The sequence below is a fragment of the Felis catus genome, chromosome D3 (genome assembly GCF_018350175.1).
Source record: "Felis catus isolate Fca126 chromosome D3, F.catus_Fca126_mat1.0, whole genome shotgun sequence".
Classification (NCBI taxonomy): domain Eukaryota; kingdom Metazoa; phylum Chordata; class Mammalia; order Carnivora; family Felidae; genus Felis; species Felis catus.
The window spans coordinates 45778696-45804434 of NC_058379.1; the positions used below are offsets into that span (position 1 = coordinate 45778696).

At 47.5% G+C, this 25739-nt stretch overlaps 1 protein-coding gene across 4 annotated transcripts in view; it reads left to right on the plus strand.

Annotated features, from left to right (window-relative positions):
• Nucleotides 1-25739, plus strand: part of CABLES1 (Cdk5 and Abl enzyme substrate 1) — a 114190-nt gene that overhangs the window by 56374 nt on the left and 32077 nt on the right. For 3 of the 4 annotated variants that reach the window (XM_045041777.1, XM_023241812.2, XM_006938812.5), the window contains one exon: nt 15499-15576. The exons of the other annotated variant lie outside the window; for it this stretch is intronic. In XM_045041777.1, coding sequence (XP_044897712.1) covers nt 15499-15576 — 78 coding nt within the window. The remainder of the gene's footprint in view (nt 1-15498; nt 15577-25739) is intronic. 4 annotated transcript variants of the gene reach the window in all.

Sequence of the window (25739 nt, forward strand, 5' to 3'; positions counted from 1 at the left end):
CCTTCAATGGAAGATGTGGTTCTGATGGAGGATGGAATCTGCTTTAATGAAAAACTACCTTCACCTTCAGAATCAGTGGATTCTGTGTGACTGGCCTTGGGCACCTGATGGAAGGCTTTGTGTGCGGATAAAGCACAGAGCACCAAGCTCAGGGTGTTTGGGGGTCATGTTGCAGACCCTTAAGCAAGGTGGGGCTGCGAAGGATGGAGCCTAGGCATAGGTTACAGACCCAGTGATGGAAGCTTCAGCTCTGCCTTTGGGACCACATGCCATCATGAGTTCTTTACCAGCCCTGCATGGTGCTTCAGCTCCTGGCAGCTAGGGGAAGTGGTGAAGGGGGCTGCTGTGCTCTGGTTTCACTTCTGTTCTAACACAAAGACAGGTTGGTGATGGGAAAGTTGTGTCGGACTTGATGTTTGTGAAAAGAAGCAGTGCTTGGCTGGGTTTTAGAAAGATAGATCTCAGAAAATTCAGACTACGAAGTCGATTCTGGTGGCTGCAACCACATGTCCAAAGGGATTATAAAGTATGAGTATCGTAAAGTGATAATGGGTAACATTTATGGAGTGTTTACTGGGTACCAGGCTCTAAGTGCTTTATTTCATTAACTCAACTCAGGAGGTGTTTGTGGAGTGAGTGGACAGAGGTTTCAAAGGACTTTCAGTCTTCAGAACTATGTATCTTGAGGAATGGAAAGAATTTAGAAACACAGATAATCCTTGAAACAATCTTATGAGGAAGGTATTGCTGTTGTGTTAAGTAGAATGATGCCTGCCAGAGATGTCCATATCGTAACCCTGTAAATATGCTGGTTACATGGCAAGGGGCGGGGGGGCTGAGGTCTCTGACCAGCTGCCCTTAAAATAACAGGATTATCCTGGATTATCTGGGTTTGCCCAAAGTAATCACTGGGTTCTTAAAGGCAGTAGAGGGAGGCAGGAGAGTCAGTGTCAGAGTGATGTGAGAAAGACTTGCCATGGCTGGCTTTGAAGATGGAGAAGGGGGCCAGAAGCCAAGGAATATGGCGGCCCCTAGAACCTGGAAAAGGCAAGAAAACAGGTACTTTTTTGAGCCTTCCTTCAGTGGGAACTGGCTCTAACCCCTCTGTGTTGGCACCACGAGACCCGTTTCAGAGTTGTTACCACCAGAGTCATAATAACTCCTTTGTTTTAAGCCACTGACTTTGTGATAATTTGTTACTGCAGCCATAGGAAACGAAAACACTCATCATCCCAGTCAACAAGGGAGGAAGCTGGAGTGCATGGCTGGAAAGTAGGGGGTGGAATCCACATCCAGGCATCGGATTTTAAAACTCATTCTCCTAATAAGGGAAAGGTGGGCGATAAAAATCCAAATATAAGACAGCATGTCATGGTGAAATTTGAGAAAACTATTGAATTCTAATTTTTAAAATCCATTAGCTAAAGACTAAAGACTAATAAAAGAATGGCTTAAGAAAACTTATAAGAATAGTGTGAAGGGCCCTAAAGTCCATAGTGAAGGAAAGACTGATGAAAGAAAAATTGGCACCCTCATACGTAGCTGGTGGGAATGTAAAAGCCACTACGGAAGACAGTTTGGCAGTTCCTCAAGAAGTTAAACATAAAATTACCTTATGACCCAGCAATTCTTCTACCAGGTTAATGCCTAAAAGAATTCAAAAGAGGAACTCATAGTTGTATGCCCATGGTCATAGCATGGCAACATCATTTACAACAGCCCAAAGGTGGAAACAACCTCAGTGTCCATGAACAGATAAGTGGATAAACAAAATATGGTATGTTCATACAAAGGAATATTATTCAGCCGTAATAAGGAATGAGGTGCTGATACATGCTATGATATGTATAAACCCTGAAAACATTATGCTGACCGAAATAAGACACAAAAGGTAAATAGTATATGATTCCATTTATACAGAATATCCAGAATAGGTAAATTTATAGACAGTAGCAGATGAACAGTTACCAGGGACTGGGTGAAGGGACACAGAGTTGCTGTTTGGGGCAATGGGAAGGTTTTGGAAATAGTGGTGATGATGGCACAGTATTGTGCATGTACTTAATGACGCTAGATTGTACACCGAAAAATGGTCAAATGTATATTACATATAAATGTATTTTGTGCCAATAAAAGAAAATGCCAGCGATAGCTATGGTCCTTTTAAAACCATATTCAAAAGAGGGAGGGGAAGGATGGTAAACTTCTTGGGGCTAATGGTACAAGGACAGAGCAAATGTCCGCTGCTGGCTGTTTTAGCTTCAAGTACAACTGTGAAGTACAGACTGTAAACAGAGCAGTGTTCTCGGAGCAGTGTTCTCAGCACACTGGAGGCACTCAGGAAACAGATAACATTTATTGTGGAAGAAGCAAATGGAGAAGCCTTACATTTTAAGTGAGTTCTAGTCTTTGGGACTAGATCCCAGGAAATGGAAAGAATTCAGAAACACAGATGATCTTTAAAATGCCATGGAGAATAAAAGAAGTTCTAAGTCGAATGGCAGCCAGATGTTGCCTTCAAAAAGTCAAGAAGAGACTAAGGTGGTAGCAGAGGGTGAGTTCTAATAATCACAGGCTAGCAAGCAAGCCTAGAGCGGATTGCGAGCAAAGCTCTGGAAGGGACTGGGAAGCAGATGGTTTTCAGAAGTCAGCATGACTTCACTGAGAAAAAGTCATGCTAAGTTAACTTCATCTCTGTATTGATGGAATAACTAGGGTAGTGAATGAGAAGACTGCCATAGACATGACATTTCTTGATCTCGGAGAAATGTTAGACTGTTCGTCATTATCACACATGCCAGCGTTTGCTGGGTGATTGTGAAGCTGGAGAACCTGCAGGCAGCGGGAAGTTGTTAGCCGGCTCTAGTCAGCCTGAAGGGAGGTTGAAGAAGAATAGCACATGGTATTCCCTCGAGCGCATTGCCTCCTCTGCAGAGGGAAGGCCAGTACGCCTCAAACGGGAGACCAAAGGCAGGAAGAGAAGGAGAATATGTTACAGATGAGGACCACGCAACTCAGTCCCACAATCGCTGGAAATGCTAGGCCCAGCTCACCGAGATTAAACTCAGCAGGGATAATAAATGCAGTCGAGGTAGATGATCATTTACAGTACAGGATAAAGGCTTTTCACAAGTTTGTGTGAAAGATCTTGTGGAATTTAGATAGACCGTGTTTTCCAGAGAGCCTAGCGGTGTGTTGGAACTACAGAGTGAGCTAATTAACTTGTCCTAATGGAGGGAAATGTATCGCTTTCGCACCCAGCCTGGGTCAGTCCCATCTGCCGTGTTGCGATCAGCCTGAGTGCCCTGTTTTAGAACACTGGGTTTGTATTGGGATGGCCTCACTGCAGCGGACTAGGATTTTCTAAGCCCCTTCTTTACGGAAGGATGGATGATTACGTGTATCGAATGGGAACAGCCAGGTTGTCCATCTCGTTTCAGTGAACTGCCTTATATATAAACAGCCGTTTTGGGGGAAGGAGACATGTGCATCCAGACAGAAGGTGCCGATAGAGTCGTTCCTTAACTACGCAGAATGCAGAGTGATACCCGTAGAGGTACTGGCCTGCCCTGTGCTGGGACTGTTTCAAGTGATGGGATGTATCTGTAAATGAAGCAAAGATCCCGCTTTAAGGACTTACTGGCTAGCTAGGGAGGCAGCCAAGAAAACCTGTCCTGTCAGAGATGGGACAGATGTGCTGTGGAGGAAAGCTGAAGTAGCTGAGGGGTTGGGGGTGTGGAGACAGGGCGTGTGGTGGGCCAAGGCTTCACTGATGAGGAGACTTTTAAGCAGAGGTCTGAAGGAGGTGAGGGAGCCAACCCTGTGCCGTCCCCGCCAGTGGGGAAGGACATGGAAGGTGGGTGGGATGGCAACTGCAGAGTCACTAAGGCTGGAACATTCACTGACGAGTGTGTCTGAGGAACTTTAGGAAAGCTGGTGTCGGTGGAGTAGAGAGAGGGGGAGAGGAGGAGATGAACCCTGAGAAGTCCTGCAGGATAGATTGTGACGATGTCTGCTTTTATTGTCAGCAAGATGAGAGCCATGGAGGGTGCCGAGCAGAGAGGACCAGTGTGGTCTGACTTGCATTTGAACAGGAGCTTAACCAACCATCAAGGGCAAGCATTGCAGGACCTTTTTGGTAACCTTATTCTTACAGAAAATTAAGAGATGTGTATATTGTGTATTGTCTTTTGAAAGAGACAAGTTTTTTAAAAGATTTTTTTAAGATTTATGTATTTTTTTTTTAATTTTTTTTTTCAACGTTTATTTATTTTTAGGACAGAGAGAGACAGAGCATGAACGGGGGAGGGGCAGAGAGAGAGGGGGACACAGAATCGGAAACAGGCTCCAGGCTCCGAGCCATCAGCCCAGAGCCTGACGCGGGGCTCGAACTCCCGGACCGCGAGATCGTGACCTGGCTGAAGTCGGACGCTTAACCGACTGCGCCACCCAGGCGCCCCTAGATTTATGTATTTTTGATAGCATGAGCAGGGGAGGGGCAGAGAGGGAGACACAGAACCCAAAGCAGGCTCCAGGCTCTAAGCTATCAGCAATGAGCCCTGTGTGGGGCTCAAACCACAAGATCATGACCTGAGCCGAAGTCAGACGCTTAACCAATCGAGCCACCCAGGTGCCCCTGATAATGAAGTTTAAAAATGACTTGAGTGGTGCCTGGGTGCCTTGGTTGGGCGTCCAACTCTTGATTTTAGCTCAGGTCATGATCTCATGGCTCACGGGATCAAGCCTGCTTGGGATTCTCTCTCTTCCCCTTTCTCTGCTCTTCCCCTACTCATTCTGTCTCAAAATGAACAAACTTCTAAAAATGACTTGAGGTCTCTAGAAAGTTGTTACAAATATATGAGCAAAACCCTCTGTCACAAAAGAGAGGTGACCAGTGATCAACAGTGATCCTATGCCAGAGTGCCTGGAACAGGCCCCCCGAAAATCCTGTGAAGGAGGGTGGTTGGCGAGCGGGATCTGCTGCTGAGTAGAGAAAAGCCAGGTACCCTTCGATTTCCTCTGCATCTGTGCTAAGAGCCCCACTGTCTGCTGGCGACAAGAGGTTAAACACAAGTGAAGACAAACCTCGTCCTCAGGGACAAGATACACCTTTGAAAATGACCAACATTACAAGGCCAGCTAGTACGAGTGGAGAGCTGATTGCTGGTGAGGTAGAACTGGGCCATCGGAATGGAAAGTGGAGCCTCTAAGCCTGAAGATCAAAGACTAGCAGGTGGCCTAGTGACCTTTGAGGAACGTCTTAGTGACCCTCATGGTCCTATTAGGAAAGGACCTTTTCTCCTGGTGCTTCCAGTTCCCGAGCCACAAACATTTGTCTTTGAGAATGATAGGAGACAAGAGCCGTCATTTCAGATGGGTGACCCCCCTCCCTCAGGCGTATAGCCATTATTTGGCACTGTTTGGAAGTCATCTGGTTTTCAGACGTCTGGCTGCCAAGTACACTGGAAGTGCCCACCTCCTGGGTCTGCTTTGAGAACCATTTCACTCAGAACAGGCAGAGAAATGTTCTTTGCCGTGACTGACTGGGCTGTCTCCTCCTTTGGGAGGAATTTTCAAAGAGGTTTGAAAGGGTTTGAGAATGACAAAGAAGTGAGCTAGACCATTGCGTCTTTAAAGTGTGGACTCAGTAGGAAGGAAAAAATATAAAAGATTTCGGCGCCCTTTATCTGCTTTCCAAAGTCAGTTGGTAAAAGTATGGTAACTGAAGTCAGGTTGCAGCCTTTCCTTTTTATACTGAAAATTTTGGAGGGAGGGCAGGGGACGGGTAATAACTAAATTAAGAGCTTGCCTGTGATCTCATCAGTCCCAATCTGTCAGCCTAGTTTAGTTTGAAAAATGAGTTGGAGGAAATGGCACATCTCAAAAAAAATAAAACCCCTAGTTAAGTTGTGGACTGGCCTTCTTGAAAGTGGAAAAATGGCATTGCCTTTTCTCCCTCAAATGAATGCATCTGACTTGGTAGATGGTGAGCCTCTTCTGTGAGGCTCCGTGCAACATCTGCCCTTCGCAAACAGGCTTTTCCCATCAAAGAACTCTTGTTGCTCCTTACAAAACCAGAACCCGCCATTCCCCAGTAGCACTGGCTGGCGCAGAGGCATCCTTATTTGTATTCATCTGTCTGTAACCAGCCGACAGCACAACCTCAGGCCTGGGGGCTACGAGCAGACAGACTGAAGAAGCCTTCGGCAATCCCCAAGCCTCACTTAGATTCGGCCCGAAATGGCCCCCAGGATCACCCCCCGGTGTGCTGACCCAGTGGCTTTCCTTTGCACCTTCCCTGGTGCTGCGAGTGGCAGGAGCGAGGGAGGAGCTGGGCACGTAGACCACCGCCAGGGATGCTTGTGCCTTGGGGTGCGCACCACATGCTAGCTTCTATTATTTGTGTCTAAGAAACAGGGAGGTTATACTGGGACTCTGCACCAAGCTTTGCAGGGATTACTGTCAGTGCTTCGCACGCACAGATGTATTCAAAGTGTACAAGCACTTGTTGCTTTTCAACCGGTTTGATTTACGGGAAGTAAAATGAGCCACAGAGAAAGAGTTTGGGAGTTGGGCAGAACCTTCTCTTGGTGGTTCTGCTTCAATTCTCTGCTTGGTGAGAGGGCTTGGGGGCCCCGGGGGAGACCAGATCGTGGTCCCCACCAGTGGTATGCAGCAATTGGAGGAGAAAACCATAATGCAGATGGCTTCGGGCCAGGGCCTGCGACACAGCTACCAGTGCTATCCTGGAAGTGCAGGAGAGCAGGTAGCAGAGGGCTCCAGGGCTCGAGGGGAGACTTCCTTAAACTTGCGCTCGGCTTGTTTTCCTCCCATCTCCCTGTTAGTGAATTCTTAGGCTGAGTCCCAACCCCAGTACTTCAGAATGTGATCTTATTTGGAAATAGAGTTGTTGCAGATGTAATTAGTTGAGATTGAACCAGAGCAGGGTAGGCCCATAATCTTAATATTGGTGCCCTTGTTAAAAGGGGGAAATTTGGAGACAGACCTGCACACAAGGAGAATGCCGTGTGTTATATTGCTGCCTGCTGAGGCACTGCCAAAAGCTGGCAGAGAGGCCTGGAGCAGACCCTTCTTTGGTGCCTTCATCAGAGGGAGCACGGCCTGGTGGACACCTTGGACTGGGACTCTGGGCCGCCCGGAGCAAGAGACCACCGGTTCTGGTGTGTAAGCCATTCAGCACGTGGCCCCTTGTTAGGGCAGCCCCTGCAGACACACTCCCTTTCTTGCTCGCGTGGCTGTTAGGAGCTCCACTGCCTGTCCTGTTGTGGGGAGCTCACCTAGCCACAGTTTCGGTCATGGTCACTGTCACCGTCACGGTCACCAGTCACCATCTTAACCACCCCCAGGCTTCTTGTGCCTCAGGACCTACTCCCTCCCCAGTTTGGGAAGCCTTTCAGGAGCTGGCCTGCAACCTTAACCTGTTTCTGCTCCTCCTCTACTGCCAAGCCACCATCTAGCTATGCAGAATTATTTACAGTAGTTGCATGGTTATGAGAAGAGTTTAGTGATCCATGGAAGAAATAGCCACAGAAATTACACATGGAGCTGAAATATTGTGCTTTAACTTAAAGCATATTGGTGGTCATCCGTTCAGCAGGTTTCTTGTTTTGTTTGTTTGTTTTATTGAGGACATTTTATTTTATTTTTTGAAGTTTATTTTTATTTTATTTTGAGAGAAAGTGCAAGAGGGGGGAGGGGCAGAGAGGGGGAGAGAAAATCCCAACCGACGTGGGGCTCGAACTCCTAAAACTGTGAGATCGTGACCTGAGCTGAGATCAAGAGTCGGATACTTAACTGACTGTGCCACTCTGGTGCCCCATTCAGCAGGTTTTTTGATGCCAAAAAAAGGTTTTTCTTTGCTTTTGGGCCCATGGATCAGACTCTGTCTCTGGCATCAAAGCCACATACCGTTATTCCCACCTATTGCTGCCATGTCCAGATTGGATTTATTTTATTATTTAAAAGATTTTATTTATTTTTAAGATTATTATGTTTTTAAGCAATCTCTGCACCCAACGTGGGGCTTGAACTCCTGACCCCAAGATCAGGAGTCACATACTCTTCCGACAAAACCAGCCAGGCACCCCCAGATTAGACTTCTTTAAAGTGACCCAAGAGGGGCGCCTGGGTGGCTCAGTCAGTTGAGCTCCCGACTTTGGCTCAGGTCATGATCTCACAGTCTGTGAGTTCGAGCCCCGCATCGGGCTCTGTGCTGATGGCTCAGAGCCTGGAGCCTGCTTCGGATTCTGTGTCTCCCTTTCTCTCTGCCCCTCCCCTGCTCAGGCTCTGTCTCTCTCTGTCTCAAAAATAAATAAAAACATTAAGAAAAATAAAAATAAATAAATAAAGTGACCCAAGAATCTAAGTGCAAAATCCAATTGGATATTCAGTGTTTTCCTAATCTTTCTAGTAACTGCCCCCCCCCCCAGTTTTTTCAGTGACTTGCCTTGCTTGAATATGTTTTAAAGCACTTGGTGTTTTTACAGCATTATCTCCTTTTCCCCTTCACATTTGATCAGTTTGTGTAGCTTTTGTTGAACAAATATAAGTAGCAAGCACAACTGGAGTAAACAGGTTCGGGATGTGCATTATTAACTCTTCGTAAGTAAACAACTCAGAGTGTATATTCTAGAGAACAAGCCTCCCCACCTGAGCTTTGAGTGTGTGGTGAGTGTTGGTCAGAGTGACTCACCCTGGTGGTTCAGGCACATGGAGGTCAGCAGAGTTTTCTTGCACACTGCGTTCCTCAAGAGGCCTTCTGCTCTTTCTCCTCCCAGCATTGACTTAGGCAGTCCCTCCGCCAGTTTATCTTCTCCTTGCCCCTTATCCCTTAGGTCTTAACTTTGGTGTCACTTCTTCCAGGAAGCCCACTTTGCCTCCTTCAGGCCAGGTTACCGGTCCCTCAGATAACAACCTCTACTTCTCAGTCAGGGCACTCCCACCCCTGTGTAAATGTACCTCCTACCCAACTGGAAGCTTTGTGAGCAGGGAGCTCTTGGCTTTGTCAGTTCTGATCCCCAAGGTCTGGCAGAGTAAGTGCTCAGAAAGTATCTGTGGAAGGGAGAGAGGAGCGGAAGAGCACACACAGCTATTTCTCGGGAGCCCTCCACCACTCCTGCTCTGTGGGATAAAGTGTGCACCCTGAGCCGGCAGCGAGGGGCTGTGCTCGGGTACTAGCAGTGTTGGCAGTCCCGGGGGGCTGTGAAGATTGGGGCAGTGTGAGCAGTCGTGAGAAGGAGATGCACACATCCGTTGATGAGAATCTCACCAGCTTGTATTTGCAGGCTACTGAGCTGAGACCCTCAAGTGCTTTCTGCTGTCCCATCCATGCCAGCCCTGGGGCCTCCAGTTCCTTCACCCTGACCAGCTGGGGTGACACATCACTGTGACCACCATGTTTCCCTTCATCTGGTGCTCTGTATTCCCTCTTCTCACCTCTTGGAACCCCACTGCTCCTCCTTGGCCTGCCCTGCCCGTGGCCTCAGCCCTGCCTTGTGCTCAGGCTTCTAGGTCCCTCCTCTCCACAGGCTCCTTCCTTCCTTCCTTCCTTCCTTCCTTCCTTCCTTCCTTCCTTCCTCCCTCCCTCCCTCCCTCCCTCCCTCCCTCCCTCCCTCCCTCTCTCCCTCCCTCCCCTCTCCCTCCCTCTCTCCCTCCCTCCCCTCTCCCTCCCTCTCTCCCTCCCTCCCTCTCTCCCTCCCTCTCTCCCTCCCTCTCTTCCTTCCTTCCTCTGACTCCCAGAATTGGGAGATTGCTTTTCTTACATTTCAGGATGGAAGAGACAGATCTCTTTGTGAAGAAAGGGCTTGGAATTCTGCAGGTTGTCTGCTCTTTGCCCACCTCCCAAGCTCAGCACATGCCGTGGTTAGGGGCCTGTTCCTAAGGAGGAAAAGCATCGCCCCCACCCATGGCTAATGAGAGTTTAAATAGAGGAAACAGAACGTTTTGGTTTTGTTTTAATTTTCATTCAAGTATGTAATCAGCCCTTCAGAAAGAGAGAGAGGGGTGTCAAGCCCCCCCCCCCCCCAGCTTGTAACATAGCACTGTGGGAGGAGGAAGCAGCTGGGGGGGGAGCGGGGGCTGGGAAGAGAAAGTGCCTGGCAGGCTCTAGTTCTCTGATTTCACAAAACTCATTTGTTTTCTGGCATCAGTCTTCACAGCTTTACCTTCTCTGTGCACCAGCAACCGTGCACGAGCGCAGGGAAGACGGCCGAGCGGGAGATGGGTGGCACTGCGCAGCCATGGGAATGAAGTGACTGCACGCCAGCTGTGCTCACTTTCCAGGGCTGTCAGACTAGGTGGCTTAAAACAACAAAAATGTGTGCTCTCGCAGCTCCGGAGGCCACGAGTCCACAATTAAGGTGTCAGCAGGGCCGTGTGCCCTCTGAAGGCTCTTAGGGAAGTGTCACCTCTGGCCCATTCTGGCTCCTGAGGGTGGCCGGCAATCCCAGGCGGGGCATCTTTGGCTTTTGGCTGCGCCACTCCAGTCCCTGCCTCCATTGTCACGTGGCCTTCTCTCCTCTGTGTGTACGGGAGGGTCCCCCAATGTCTGTCCTGATTAAATCCAGCCATTGGTTCTAATGCCCACCCTAGTTCAGGATGACCTCATCCCAACTTGATGACATCTACAAAGTTCAAGGTGCCACGGGCTTCAACATGTTAGGATTTCAGCGTGTCTTTTTAGGGAACACAGTTCAACCGCTGACCCCAGCATTTAAAAGTGTGTTCTTTCTCTTTCGTGTAGGGCATGAGCTACAGAACTAGGGAATGCGGTATTCACTTGTCCCCAGTACCTAAAGTGTCACCCTGGGCTGTGTTCATGCTCATCCACCATTGTTGCGAGTGTGATTTTCTTTAACTTTAGAATAAATGTTAGTTGCTTGTTTTATGTCCTTAAGAGCATATTTCTGCTATAATGGAATATTCCACCTGGGAGAGAGTGAACTTTCTTACAGCCAACAGAGATGCCCCAGGATTCTGGAAATAGAACAAAAAGCCAGTTTTTGGCATAAGAGGGGACATTTGAGGGTCCAGGATGTCATGAAATATTCCCTGGTCAGACATTGCTGGCTCCGGTCTAAAGGGTCGAGAGTGGATGTAATGACCGTGGTCTGTGGTGCTCTGTTAGCCATGGGGCCCGTTGTGTATCTCCTGGCTGTTTGGAACACTCCAGGATCTCAGAGGCAGTGTGTGCCTTTGGAAGCTTTGTGGCCTGAAGCCCTGGTTTCCTCATACCTGAAACACTTTCCTAAGCAAGGAAATGAAGTTTTATGAAGAAGAAAGACGGTGCTCTTCATGCTTCCTGGAAGGGTTTGAAAAATGTTGTCTATCCAGAAGCAGCTCTCCCCATGTGGGCTGCAGCCCTAGGAGATTTTCCCTTTGTTGTTTTATTTTGGTTTTTTGTCTTTTTTTTTTTTCTTCTTTGGCAGATGTTTGTATGGAAATGTGATCTTTAATTCCTTAAAGACCTATCCTTCTGGAGTTAATTCCTCTTTTGAAGTTACAATCTTTTGTGTAATGCTTTCTGGTCATTTTGACTCCAAGTAAAGTGTTAAATGTTACAGAAAGGAAAATTATGTGGACTTTCTGCATGCAATTTGGGCATCCAAGAAAATAACTGTATCGGTTGGAGGCCAAGACATGGAGGTGGCCAGTTTCCGAAGCCCACTGGAAATGGAGTTTGGCTGTCTTCTGTCATTCTTGACAACTGCCATCTGATTGAATTCTTCCACAAATACAGAAGCACTTTAAGAAGGCAAATAAATCTGATTTTCTTCTTGGACATCACCATGATGATGGAGATTTCCCCAGTACTCACAGAGAGGAAAGCTGCAAATTCACAGGAACACTCCAGCTTTGGGGCATAGCACTTGGTTACGAGGGGCCTGCCTTTAGGTTTACACTGCTCAGAGTTGCTCTTGGAGGAGACAGAAGGCGAGAGCTTGCCACTTGTTGTTATTTGCCTGCTCTGGCTAAGGCCGAAGCCCCTCCTGGATTCAGAGCTACTTCAGGAAACACGTTGGATGCGTACCTGGGAACTCTGTCAGCTCTTTCGAACTCCCCAGGAACAGCCACAAACTTGTGCAGAGCTGCTGTGTGGGTCTCTGCTCTGTATTCCTCCTCTGAACCCTGCATAAAGTGGAAGTCAACAGGATGGTTCAACCCCAAAAAGGAAGGGAAGTGCCCAAAGATTCAGCGGTCCTTATTTTTCTCCTCCCCACTCCAGCTGCTTGAGAATGGTCAACTGAAAGGACCAACCCTACTGGATTGCTGGAAAACGTTCCATATTCATAGTTGCTAAACCTGACCTATGTGTTAGAATAACATGTTTTTCTGAATGAGACTCAGGCTGTTAGCCTCTCCTAGACCTAAATGGTGAGGACCACACAGATGAGCACTCATTTAGCAGAACTCTAATGCTGCCTGTTTGCTAATAGACACATTGTGGTTGGGACTTTGGAAAGAATATTTAATTTCACATGCATTTATGTTCTCTCATTTTCTCGTTCCTATTAAAAATGTCCAAACAAATTCAGTGTGTGGGAAGGAACCGTACGTTAGCACAAAGTAATGAAGAAAATGAACTAACACTAAGCCAGTTGAGTTTGCTCAACACATTCCTTCCTCTGTGTTGCAGAAGACACGGATGTTGAGCACCACCAGGAATGGGCAGTTCCAGGCTTTTCTCTTGGGTGGATGGCCGGGGATGGTGGGGGTTGTGTGAAGAACCTCTTTCTGTCTGGAAAAGGGCCCAGGCTGAGCAGAGCAGGAGAGTGAGGCATCGGTGGTGCTGGCAACTCATATCTGGGCTGTTGTGATGGGTCACCCTCTGGCCCCACCCATTCCTAAACTGGTGACCTGCAGGCCAGGCTGGAAAGCCACCCTAGAAAATGTGGATGAAGGCAGACTTCTTGGGTCTAGGAAGTCCATGAATACCCCGTCAAACCTACAGGAGCAGACTCTTCTAGTAAGTCTTAGAGAAGGGCAAAGCATCAAGGCACATAGTGGCAAAGAGCATGGCTTCAGATCCCCAATGGGTCTCACCTGCTAGTGTGTCACTGTTGGCATGTCATTTACTTGCTCTCTTCATTTGAAGCATTTAGAATGGGGCATCTAATGGATACTTAGTAAGTTTTAAATATTATTATTATGTCTGCTTAAATAAATGGACATAGGCATTACAGCGTCAGGATCTGTCTCTGGTCTCTCCGAGTAAGAGCCCAAGGAGCCTGGTTGCTGTTTCGCAAGGTGGTGTGCTCACAATTTATTTACCTCTTGGCCCTTGACGCCTTGGTGGTCCACTCTGTCTGTGACACTTCTGTTCTGGCAGCAGTGACAGGGTTTGGGTCCGTGGTATCTGACGAGAAACCTCTCCCTTGAGAGGAGAGAGACCGCCCCGCCCCCCCCACCGTGTGAGTGTTACGTGTAGGTTGTTAGACAGGCCACGTGTGTCATCCCTCAGCTGTCCTGGGAGTGCACCTTTCACATCTTGCAGGCCTGTGTTTTTGGGTTTTTTTAATGTTTATTTTTGAGAGACAGAGACAGAGCATGAGTGGGGTAGGGGCAGAGAGAGAGGGAGACACAGAATCCAAAGCCTGCCCCAGGCTCTGAGCCGTCAGCACACAGCCCGACGTGGGGCTCGAGCCCACAAACCGTGAGATCACGACCTGAGCCAAAGTCGGATGCTCAACCGACTGAGCCACCCAGGTGCCCCGCGGGCCTGTGTGTTTTAGCAGAGAGCTCTGAAGAGATTCAGAATCCAGGGTGAAACCTCCCTCAACCCAAGAAGGTGGTCCCCAGTAAAATCAGTTAATATTTATCGAGTGTGCATTATTTGCCAGGCACTGTTCTGAGGGCTTTCCCAGGATAGACTCATTTACTCTTTACAGCGTTCCAATAGGCTAGTTAGCAGTTTTATCCTGTCGTTTTAGTTGAGGAAACTGAGGCTCAGAAGAGTTTTTCAGTGGTCCAAAGTCACGCAAAGGTGACACAGCTGTTTGCAGCTGGGACTATTGCTTCCACCCCCTTAACTATGTCAGATGAATCCCCATGGGATGAACAGACAGCCGTGGTCCTGCCTTCCTGGGGACAGACACTCAGGTGCTGCTCTGAAGCACAGCACTGCCCACACTGTTGATGGAGGGGCTGCCATGTATTCAGCCTCTGGACGCCCCTTCTAGAGGAAGAGGGAGGCAGTGGTGAGCAGCCCTCTGTGATCGGTGCACTCCTGGCAGTGGAAATCCGGAGCCAGCAACAGCACCAAAAAGGGAATGAATAACTCAGTGAAGGGAGAGAAAATGCTTCCTGGGGCGGTGACTTCTGAGCTAGGTTTTGAAGACTACGTAGGAGTTCACTAAGCCTACCAAGTTGGGCATAGCAGGCAGAAGAAATAGCATGCAAAGGACAGGGGTATGAAACAGCAGCGGTCTTTTAAAGGTGGGGGACAGCAAGTCCTTTAGGATGGGTGGATGATGAAGTGCCAAAGGAATGTCATGTTTGTTGAGACCGGAGAGGCAGAAAGAGCCAGAAGACAGAGGGCCTGCTCTGCCATGCTGGGGAACCCGACTTTATGCTAGGCAGGTCGACAGTTTAATATCACAGTTTTAAAACAAGGGCAGAATCTCCAAACCTTGATACAGTTAGTAGTAGTCGTTTCTCTGGTTGTATCATCATGATTATTGAAGGAAAAGATTACAAAAGTCAGTAAGTTCCATATCTGATGTTTGTTGCTATTGTGCTAAAGAACGTTATTTTTTTTTAACATCCTCCACTTGTTTCTCATTTTTTTAATCAGCAGTTGTCTTTGGCAAAAGTTATTTTCATATGCTAGGATAAGTACTTTTTTGAGGTTTTTTTCCTAATATTTTCCTAAGTGGCCTTTGATTGCATAAGAGCATCATGCAGAACTGTTTCCAGTAGTTTCTTTATAGCAGGAATGGAAGATAAGACTGATTATGTAATTGTTCCCTTAATTTATTCTCAGAACCTAACATGCTGCCAGCACATAAAAAACCTGACGATCGTAATGGCATCTGAATGTCTCTCTTGCTCACGGTTTCTGGCACTAGTGCTCTTGCATTGTTCACTGCAGAGTAGACAAGGGTGGTTTAAATGCGGCATGACTGTTGGCAGCACTGGGCCGGCCCCCAGACTCATGGCTCTGTCTGCTCTGTCTTGCCATGCAGCCCCCAGCCAGGAGCTCTCAGCAGAGAAATGATGCGTGTGTGCGCCTTAGAGACTCTCGCCCGTGTCACACGCGCTAACCTTCGGATGAGGAGAAAGCCATGTACTTGTGCTGTGCTGAGGTTGCATTTTGCAAGGAGCACAGAACACCATCTGCCAGAGGAGGCGGCAGGAGTGTGCAAATATTGCTGTGAATTCCATGAATGCTTAATTGCTATGGTTTTTTTTTTTTAATTTAAGAGTGTTCGCATTTAGTTTGTTTGTTTGTTGTTTGTTTTTTTTATTTTTATTTTTTAGAATAGTCCTTATCAGTGGCAGAAGATCCTTCTGTAGTATATTTTCAGTGCTGCCCTATCGTGACAGTGCCCAAGCAGGGTATGTATATGCATGCTTGCTTTATAGTTCTCTGGGTGAAAAGTTGTGACACCTTGTGCATAATGTGGCTACCCTTCCCATTCAAAGAACTTGCCTTGCCTTTGACACTGCAAATTCAGGACTTGTAAACTTGAAAAAAAAAGCTCCACTTTCTTTTCAGCCAGAAAGCTTCCTTGTTATTTGTGCGCACGCATGCGTGTGTGTGTGTGTGTGTGTGCGCGCGCGCGCCCGTGCCAGTCCTCTCCATATTGCCTGCTGTTTCTAAATGTGCATTTTGTCACCTCTTCCAATACTGTAAAATGAGCAACATGGGGACCCACCCCGTTCCTCAGGGCCATGTCAACTTTCGGAGAAAGGTAGGTGAGGTAAGGAATCACACGAACCATGTGGACATCCTGCCTCTTTGCATTTTGGGCTTGGGGCTGGGAACTGACCAGGAAGCCGGAGCAAATACCAAAGCAAAATGGTACCAGGAACAGCCCTATGCGATTCACCACAGGCCAAAGGAACGCTTACTTCTCTAGATCAACCAGCTCCTCCTTTTGCTCTGAAGAAAAGTAGGTAAGTGAGGCTTTGTCCTTGCAGAGCCTCTCCTCCTCATTCCCCATGCCGAACTCTGTGCTCATTTCCTCTGAGTCTTGACTGCTTTGTCCCTCACCTGTCACTGCATATTGTGTTTGAGGTCAGGGAGATGCTGATATGTAGGGTAGGACAGTTTACTGCATGGGATGCGGGAGCCTTGTGGGATGTTGGCCTCTATAAACTAAATGCCGGATGTGCCCTCTAGACACTGTGACAACCACACCCTACCTGCTCATGACCACCACCCTGTGGGAGGGCAGTGTGGCCTTGGGGCAGATTCACCGTAGTCTGTCTTCCATGAGCTCTGCCGGTTGCTCCTGCTCATCATGGCTTTCCCTTTCCTACATAGACTTGTCAGACTTCTATCCGTTCAGTTCACTTCTGTCCGTACTCTACACCATAAGCTTCGTGGGACAGAAAGTGGCACATTTTGTGCGTGGAATTGTGACTCAGTCATTTATTAGATGTGTCTGAAAGAGCAATGGTAATCTTACTGTTGATTGAGGACCTTATGCCAGTCCTTTTCACTCCCTGCATCCTTACAACAACCTTGCAAAAGTAGGTGTTCATGGAAAAGTAACAGCAAATCCTTCGGTCAGAGGTTCAGGGACCACCTGGGTGTGGCCAGCAGGGCTGCCCACAGGAGACCTTGTGAGGAGGCCTGCTTTACCTTACCAACCTACTGTGGTCCCAGGTTCGGCTGCACCTGAGAGCAGGCTTATTCCTCATGGAGACTAGATTGTACCAGCTCACGGACCTATGTGTGACCCAGAAGGCAAGTTTGTTAAACTTATTATACAAGTAATGGCCCCAGGGCTCGGATTGTTGCAGTGTGACCAGCTTGTGAGCACATTTCCAGGGAGATCTGAATCAGCAGTGGAAGGCCGTCTAAATATTTCCCCTCACGGCGAGCTTAGATGGTCACTGTGGAGTTAGCCTTATTTCTCTGGGCTGCCCTTGCTAGCCTTTCTGATTGATGTATTCTTCCCTCAGCTATGTTGCATTCGTTCATTTATTGAGTGCTTACTATGTGACTAGGTACTGGGATAAACGTAGTGAAACTTGTGCCTGGTTCCTGCCCCCTGGAACTTAAACCAAGGCACGTTGAAATTTCACACATAATTACTACTTCTAATTAAGGCTAAAGATACTCAGTCAGATGATTGCCAAGTCTTCCTGGCTGAGAACTCATTCAGTGTCTTTAATATAATCTGGCTTCTCTGTGCTTTCCTCTTGGAACTGTTCATGTCTGTTTTCATTCTGGAATGGTGATCTGATTTCCAAATTCTGGGGCCCCCTCACTAGGGTACCGAAGTACTTACCCTGTTTTATAGATAGGACCACTGATCTTTAAGAGTTACAGTCTCAAACATCGACTTTGGGCCAGAATGGGAATTTGAACCCAACTCTGACCAGCTCTAGGACTTTCCCTGACTCACTCTGGCCAATGGGCCAAACAGGCTTCATAATCACAGAAACCCATCTCTGAAATGGAGCTTTTATGGTAACTGCCTCGCAGGGGTTAACTGAGGCTCCTGGGGCAACTGAGTACACAAGGTCCAGCACAGCACCTCACACAAAGAGGTAGGTGGGGCCCACTTGTCAGGGTCTCCAAATTCTTAAACAGAATGTGGGAGGTCAGCATGGAGAACTTGGGAGACTTACAGTTTTTTGCTTGGGCAAATTACTTGTCTCTGAGCCTCTGCTTGTTCTTCTGTAGAATGGGGATATCAAGTTACTACCTGTGTCGTTACTTTGAAGATCATTGCATTTTATGCAGAACTCCTGGGAACACATTTAAATTTAAATTACCCAGGAAGAGATCACCCAAACTGTTTGACGTCCTTGTTGGAAATATGTGCCCCTCCCCCCATTTTAATACCTGGAGGAAATCCCAGCTAGTGTGCTGGGAAACAGGTGTCTGTCAGTGCCGCAGTCTCCTTGGCTGCTGCTGACAAGGCCCTGGATGTTTCAGGAAGATCTGTCATAGGGTTACTGGCAGATTCAGCTGTTCTGCCGGTTGGCCCAGATGAAGAAGCAGAGTGAGTTTGTGGGGTCACAGGACATAACCTTTTACATTTTAGATATGAATAAACTCTTTGAAACTTTATAGATGAGGAAACCAAAGTGCAGTAAGGTTAATTTTCTATAACAAAACATAATCAGATCAATTGCAATACCTAACAGAAAAGAGCATGCCTGTTTCTTTCTGCAGCACATTCTACTTAAATACTCACATGAGAAACTCTGCACACCATTCAAAATACTGTAATTTAGTGGTAAGGTGATTCTGCTTTTTAAATTTTTCGATGAGCAGACATCTTATTAGTGAATGCCACTTAAACTTAGGATTATTTTTCACTAATTATTGGGAAACCACTGTGCTCAAATAATAAAAGTATTTATGCTAGTAAATTATATGCATATATATTTTACAGTGCTTTAGTTCATGCCTGTAGTAACTAATACCTTTCTGCTGTGGAAAATTCCTTTTATGCTAAGAGTTAACTCTGTGTGACTGGGACACAAATCATAGAATTTCAGGGCTGGAAAGGACTTCAGAGATGACCTGGCCTGGCCTCGCTACTTCAGAGCTGGGACCCCTCGGGCATGGGGGTGGATGCCCAGCAGCACCAGCAGCACCAGAACCCTGTACTCCAGCCATCTTAACCTGCTGACCTTGTGGTTTCCAGCCGCCACATTTCTTTTGTGCTTCTGCACGTGGACTGAGCCACAGGCACATGATTATGCCAGACATGCGTAAACCCCCACTGCTAAAAGGGATGATGTTCAGCTCCAGCTTCATCACAAGGAAGTTTTAAAAACAGGAAACTCAGAAGTTCATCCAGTGTGTACTTGAACCTCTTTTACAAGGAAAGCATCTATCAGGATGGCCTTACCTCTTTCTGGTTTTGCTTTCTGGCTTCTCATGCTGCACTGGAGCTTCCCAAGTCTGGCTCTCATATCTTGGCTCGCCCTGCCTCCCACCCTGACCCCAAAGCTTTGTTCTTGGTTTTCAGCTGAACTGAGCACTTAACTTTGGGTCTTGACATCAGTTGATCAAAGCAGACAGGCCAGTCTTAGGAGAGGTTTTACCATTTATTCATTTACTTATTTGTTCACTCATGCATTTTTTCTACCCCTTGCGGGTGCAAGGCCTTGATCGAGGCTGGGAGGGTGTAGGATGAGGAAGACCCACTCTCTAGGAGGTTATTATTGAGCCAGGAAGCCAGACATGTAAACAACCAATCCAGGACAGCTGGGGAGCCACAAAGAGGTGCTACAGAGTGCTTTAACTTCCCCCAAATCTTTATCAAGATCCACATTTACATTGAGTCTGCTATCAACAGTAAAAAGCCAAGAGTTTGTTATGTGAGTTTCCTTCCCCTTCCCAATACATTGCCATCCCTGCCTGCCTCCTGGGTAGAGATTCAGGCAATCCTGCTGCATAGCAGAATTCACTCCTTCACAGAACATGCTGTTTGCCAGGCACACTGTGCTAAGCAGTAGGGATACAGTGGTGCACAGGAAAATGTGTCTTTCCTCGTTACCCTCTAACGGTAGGAGACACAAGGTAGTAAAGACACTGACCATCAGACACAAGAGCAAACAACGAAATGAGTCCTAAGCAGCGTGCAGCTGGAGCATAGAGGAGGGAGTTCAGTGAATTCAGATGGAGGGATCACGGAATGCTCCCCAGAGTTGGCAGCTCTTCATCAAGACATAGAAGCTTGAGGTCTTAGAGAAGTGGGGAAGGACATTCCAGCCTCACCATTGACTTCCGAGGATGTTAGAAGATGGTCTGGCCCCTTAGGAACTTTGGGGGATGTGGTAGGGAGTCTCTGTGATGCTTGGCTTGTTGAAAGAATTTGGTAAAGCCCTAACCAAGTGGGAATCCTGTTGCTGACCAACAGCTAAGTGGTTAGACCTAGGTAGTAAGGGGAAGGGGGTAGGGACAGAAGTGAGCTGTCCTGGGATGTCACTGCCACAGGCCCATCACTCAGCCGCTCCAGGTCTCAGTACAACATGGACGTTTGACCAGACTTTCCAAGGTCCTGCACACGTTGTCATCCTTGTCGATTTTGCTAATGTGGAAGCTGGAAGTCTGGTTGAACGAGGAGTTTTTGAATGAGGTGTGCCATTCACACTTCCCATCCACTAGTGATCAGGTGCTTCTGGAGTTCCCCTCTGAATGATTCTCCATTCGATTTTTTTTTAATTTGAGATTTTTTTAAAAAGTGCAGGTCTGGTGACTTTGCGGTTTTATTTGGTACATGGTTTCCTGGTGTAGGCTACAAGGACAGGGGCTTAATCAGCCCAGGGTTGAGAACGGTGTGAAATGTTTAGGATCACTTTGCGTGCCACCAGATTTATACTTCCAAGCTGACAATAGGACCACTCACTGTGATTTTTAGAGCTTCTGCTTAACGCGGACTGCCCTGGTTATTTAGCAGCTGCCGTACTCTTCAAGCTGTTTTCCCTGCTTTGATGTATAGCTAAAGGTATTTGAGAAAAGAGCCTGTTTTCTTAGGAAGAGCTGATAAGGTCAAGCATTTGTGTGAACAAGATGGAGAAAGTAATGTGAGCTGAAGCAGAAGTCATTCTTCCAGTATCCCAGGCACTGTGCTGAGTGCCATCACACATCTGCTCATTGAATCTTTGCGACAGCCTCGTCAGGTGGGTTCTGGGGTTATCAGTTTGCAGTTACAAGGTTGGGGAAGAGATTGGCCTAGCAGCAGTGCCAAGAGGTAAGAGGGAGGGCAGACAGGCTGCAGGCTCCGTGAGGTGCTGTGTTCTCTGCTTTGGGGCAGACAGACCTCATAGGTGCAGGTCCCAAAGCACTGACACACAGCTGAGAGCCAAGTGTGTTTTTCTTCACCGTTGTGGCTTGGGGCCGCACTTGCTGGCCCGGAACTAGTGACAAGTGGGCGACACTGGCTGTCTAGTGTGTATCTGAGTGATGGTGGAGGTCTGTGTATGTGCCACAGGAGAGCCACCTCCTGGGGACGCAGAGGTCTTCGTGCTGGTGGGTGGTGACCTTCCGAAGGCTTTAGAGGTTGCCAGTTTACGCCGCAGCCTGGCTCCTCCAAGGCCAAGCCCCCAGCATCTTTGGGTGGAGCCTTGGGTGAAAATAATCTGTATAATTCCCCTCATCTGAGTGTTCGTCCACTGTAGAATAGGAATGCCCGTGGAGAGTGGGGGGGTCACGTAATGCAGGTGTTGACATGGTGCAGACACCCTGGCTGTCTGTGGGCATCACTAGGTCATGACCCTGAGTGCTACTTGCTTACATCTCCCCAGTAGCTACCCAGCCACGGCCAGGTTACCCCACAAACACCACCACCAAAGCAATTTAGGGGCTGGTGAGGGTCTTCCTCCTGTCTATATCCTGTGTGGAAAATGCCTCTCTTTGAGAAAGTATGCTAAGTAGTTACAGTCGAGGACTGTATCACAGCACCAAACACGTCCTTGCAAAAGGGTTGGTGATGAGGCTTTTTAAAAATGAAAAGCTTGTTTGCTTTCTTAATAATAAGCTCTTTTATTGCTTAAAATACCATTTGATTTACAAAGTTTGTTCACGTACAACACTTGAGGAAATCCTCTGTTCGATAAACAAAGCACTCCTAATAACTGTCCTTTGTTCCTGCTCTTCTAGTTTAAGAATTCAGAGTCTTGCCTGTCTCATCAACTCACAGTGGCTCTGATGGGCACGGAGGGGTGGAGTGCAGGGTGGGGTACACTCTGACAACAGGATCCTCACTGACTGTTGTGGGAAGGCCGTGGATTGGGGGGAGGGGGCATTCAGAGAATGTTCCGGAAAGACAGAGAAACCAGTAACAACACCCAAGAGCAGCCCAGTAGGAGGCAGTGCGGCTGGGACAGACATGCAGCCATACTCTGGGCTTCTTTCTGTAAAAACCCTGCTGTTTATGCCTCCACCTACACTTGCCAGAAGTTCTGATCCCCACCCCCACTCAATGTTATTTCCCCCTCCAGCCTCCACATGAGGGCTTCTGCTCCGTAGAGCCTCTGCTGCCTGCGAGAGTCTGGGAAATGGAGTGTTTGGCCTTCCTGGGTACTGCGGGCCAGTCAGTGATCTCTGCCGTAGTGGCTCACTGAAGAACCACCTGTGGCCAAACTGAACCTGTGGAGGCCACCAAAGGACTCCAGCCCTAACCCGGTCTCAGCCCCAGGAGGGAACCCTCAGGGAAGTAAGGGGTCCCTCCCCCTCACCCAAACATGCTTCACTGAAAGAAGACGTTCTCAGTGTTTTCAAACAGGCATGTAATTTGTAAAGAGATAGAGGAAAATGGCTAAAGGACCAAAAAGACATTTGCATTTACCCAGATACTTAACCCATGCCAGCGTTCCTTCTTTCCCAAAGTTCTAAACTTTCCATTGGATATCTTTTCATTTCATCTTGAAGAAATTGCTCTTCCTATACTATTTCTTGTAGTACAGATCCATTGCTTCCAGTTTTCTTTTATCTGAAGATGTCTGTTTCACCTTCATTTTGTTTTTTGTTTTTTTTTTTCAATTTAATGAGAAGACCATGTCTAATCAGACTCCATACATGTCCACCCCGCAGGTGGAAGCAGCCTCCCAGCCCTGGGCCCCAGCCTCCCATTCCCTTCCCCACCCCTTCAGTTCTCGCCATCACCGCTGCTGGCTCCTGACCCCAGCCTTCATCTGTGATTATCATTCAGCTGAGAAAAACCCAACCATAGTCAGATATGTGGGAGCCCTTGCACCCTGGATGGTTCTACTCTTGTCTACTTGTCATTTTTCTGACTCAAAGCTTATCACCCCTGCTTTAAAGCCTCTCAGGATTTTATAGACTAGTCGGCAGATAGAGGGCCTTGGGCTGGCCTCAGTTCTCCTGTCTAACCCTTCTTCCCATGGCCTCTCTTGGCCGTAGCGAGATGCCTGGCTGCGTGTCAGGTTCTTGCTTTTGGGGCTTTTATATATTTGGTGCAAAGTTTGAAAGACTTCCTGCCCCTCACCCCATTTAAGCTTCTTACTGAGATGGAGCTCAGATCTCCCCTCCGGGCAGCTTTCTCAGGCCACCCTCACGGTCTTCCTAATGCCCCATCTCAAAGCCCTGCTGAGAGCCCACTTGTGTTCCATGGTACCTATAGGCCTGTCATAGCACTTAACAAATATATTTTAACTCCTTTGTAATTTGTCCTCATCCTGCTTGAAGGTGTGGGTTGTGTTAGTTCTCAAGGCCTCTCTAGCACTTCAGTGTGCATAGTAGACACTCTGTAATTGTTGAATGAATAAGTAAAAACAGTATGTCTGAAGACTGTGTCTCTGGGCTTTTGAGAATGGCTAATTTTATGAATGTATCGTTGTGCCAAAAAACAATGGCCAGATTGGCTGCTTCAACAGGAGCAAGTACTCCCTGGAGTCCTCACCCTGGCACCCCATCCCTGTTGGCAACTTGATAGAAATGGTGGTGCTGGATGGACAAGGAGAAGGAGGGGCCTGGAAGGTGCCAGCAAGGATGATCTGTCATGGACCTCTGGGCCCTGCTTTTCTGCAGGTGATGATCACATCCACAATGAAAGTTGCTAAGCCTACAGTGACAAAAGAGGTGTCAGGATACAGGTGCTAAGCCCCAACTAGGTTCCCTCACCTGACCTACCCGGCCAGGTGACTCCTCCACATGGTAGCCTCGCAGTTTGGGCAGTTCTTATTGGCTTCACCAACACCATGGATCACTCCTGTGCTGCTTGAGTTGCTCACAAATACTCAACACTCTGAATATTAAACCCAAGAATGCCAAGGGCCTTTTGCTGATGTCCCACCTGGTCTGCCCAAGCCCCATCAGAGTTCCCTGGCTTTTAGCTGGCTTGCTTATCTAGCCCGTGATCAACATGTGATTTTCCTTTTGTGTTTACTGCTCTCGCTTAAAGCTTAAACCAAGGACATCTTTGGTTTGACTTTTGCATAGAGTTAGAAGGAGGTGGTTTTCCCTGGCCCAGTACTCCCAGGCAGTGGGGAGCTTCCTCTTGTCTCTGGAGCCCCTTTCCATGTCAGGTAAAGTGAAGCTCTTGCCTTGGTCCTTCTCCCCACCACCCACCCACACTTTCGCATGTGTGCGCGCGCACACACACACACACACACACACACTCACTCTCTGGTCCTCACTGTCCGGCCTTTTCTGGGGACCAGCATGGCCATGTCTAATCAAGTGCACACGTTAGGAAGATGTCAGGATTTGCTGGCATGCTTAGATTGAAGACTGGTTACAGGCTGCACTAACTCCTTTCAGGTAAACTGCATTTGAGTTCCATTAATCATGAATAGGGGTGGATTTTTACTCATAACAGCAGGCCTACAGGCTGAGTTTGGTGAGCAAAACCACTTGTAAGGGTGTAGAAGCCCTTTCTGGTCATAAGGTCGTTGCCTCTTCTCTGGGTGTCCCCAGGCTAACTCACCAAAGGATACCTGACACCAGGTAATGCCTTTTCTCAGAATTCAATGGCAAGGAGCACCCTTAAACTCCAAAGATGTACCTTCAGAGCTAGAAGGAACTTGGAGACTGTTCGGTCCTGTGGTTTTCAGACATTTTGCTGAAGAAACCGCTCCTCCAATACAAGTTTACACAAAATGCCAATAAATAGCTAACCACAGAGTTACTCCAGAAGAGTGGATGAGAATGAGGATCCCACTCACTTTTACTCTGTGCTTCAAGGTCCCATTAGGAAAACCACAGTCCTTATCTAACATCCCTGCCTTTGGTGCCGGTGGGCATCTGAAGCCAGGGAGCATAGGTTGTGTTTGATGGAGATGCGGTCAGGCAGAATCCTCGGTCCCTGCAAATTAACTTGCTTTGCTGATCCCAGGCTTCCTCATCTGTAAAAGTGGCTATGATGTCAGCTTTAGAGTTTTGAGAGTATTAAATGAAATATTACATATGAAAGCTCTGAGCACCCTGCCAGGCTGTAGTAGATACTCATTAAATGTTCACTTTGGTTCTGTCCTGTCCAGTCACAGAGCTATTTCATTGTTCTTCCTAAATCTGCCCCAACACAGCAAATCTCAGTCCGATTCGTGATGAGTTCATCAGCGCTTTGTTTCTACGAACATAAGGGATTCATCTTCAGATCTGCTTTCATTTGGTCGTTAAATTGTTTTCCTCGGTGGTTAACTGCTTATTTTTTAAAAATCTAGAACGTATGTAAAAATAAAAGGAAGGTAAAAATTATTGAGCCTTAGCTCCTAAACAAAACCTTCATTAACATTTTGGTTTATTTCCTTCCAGTCTTTTTTTTCTTTCTTTCTTATCCCCTAGTGCATGTGCTTGTATGGAATATGAAGAGCTGATTGTTTTGTTCTGATCTTCCCGGTGGGAAGAAGCTTTGCCACATCCCACCTTTCAGAACAAGCTATCAGAAGCTGGTCACTGAGAAGAGGAACAGATGTTGCGAGTCTTTTTCACTATAACTGTAACATCAAACCTTCCCGTAGCTGTAAACACCCTTCTCAGATTAAGCTTGTAAATTATACTATTTTCTGGGAAGAGTCCCAGCCCTAAACCAGCTCTTCTTCTTTCAATCAACAGTTTGCCAAGG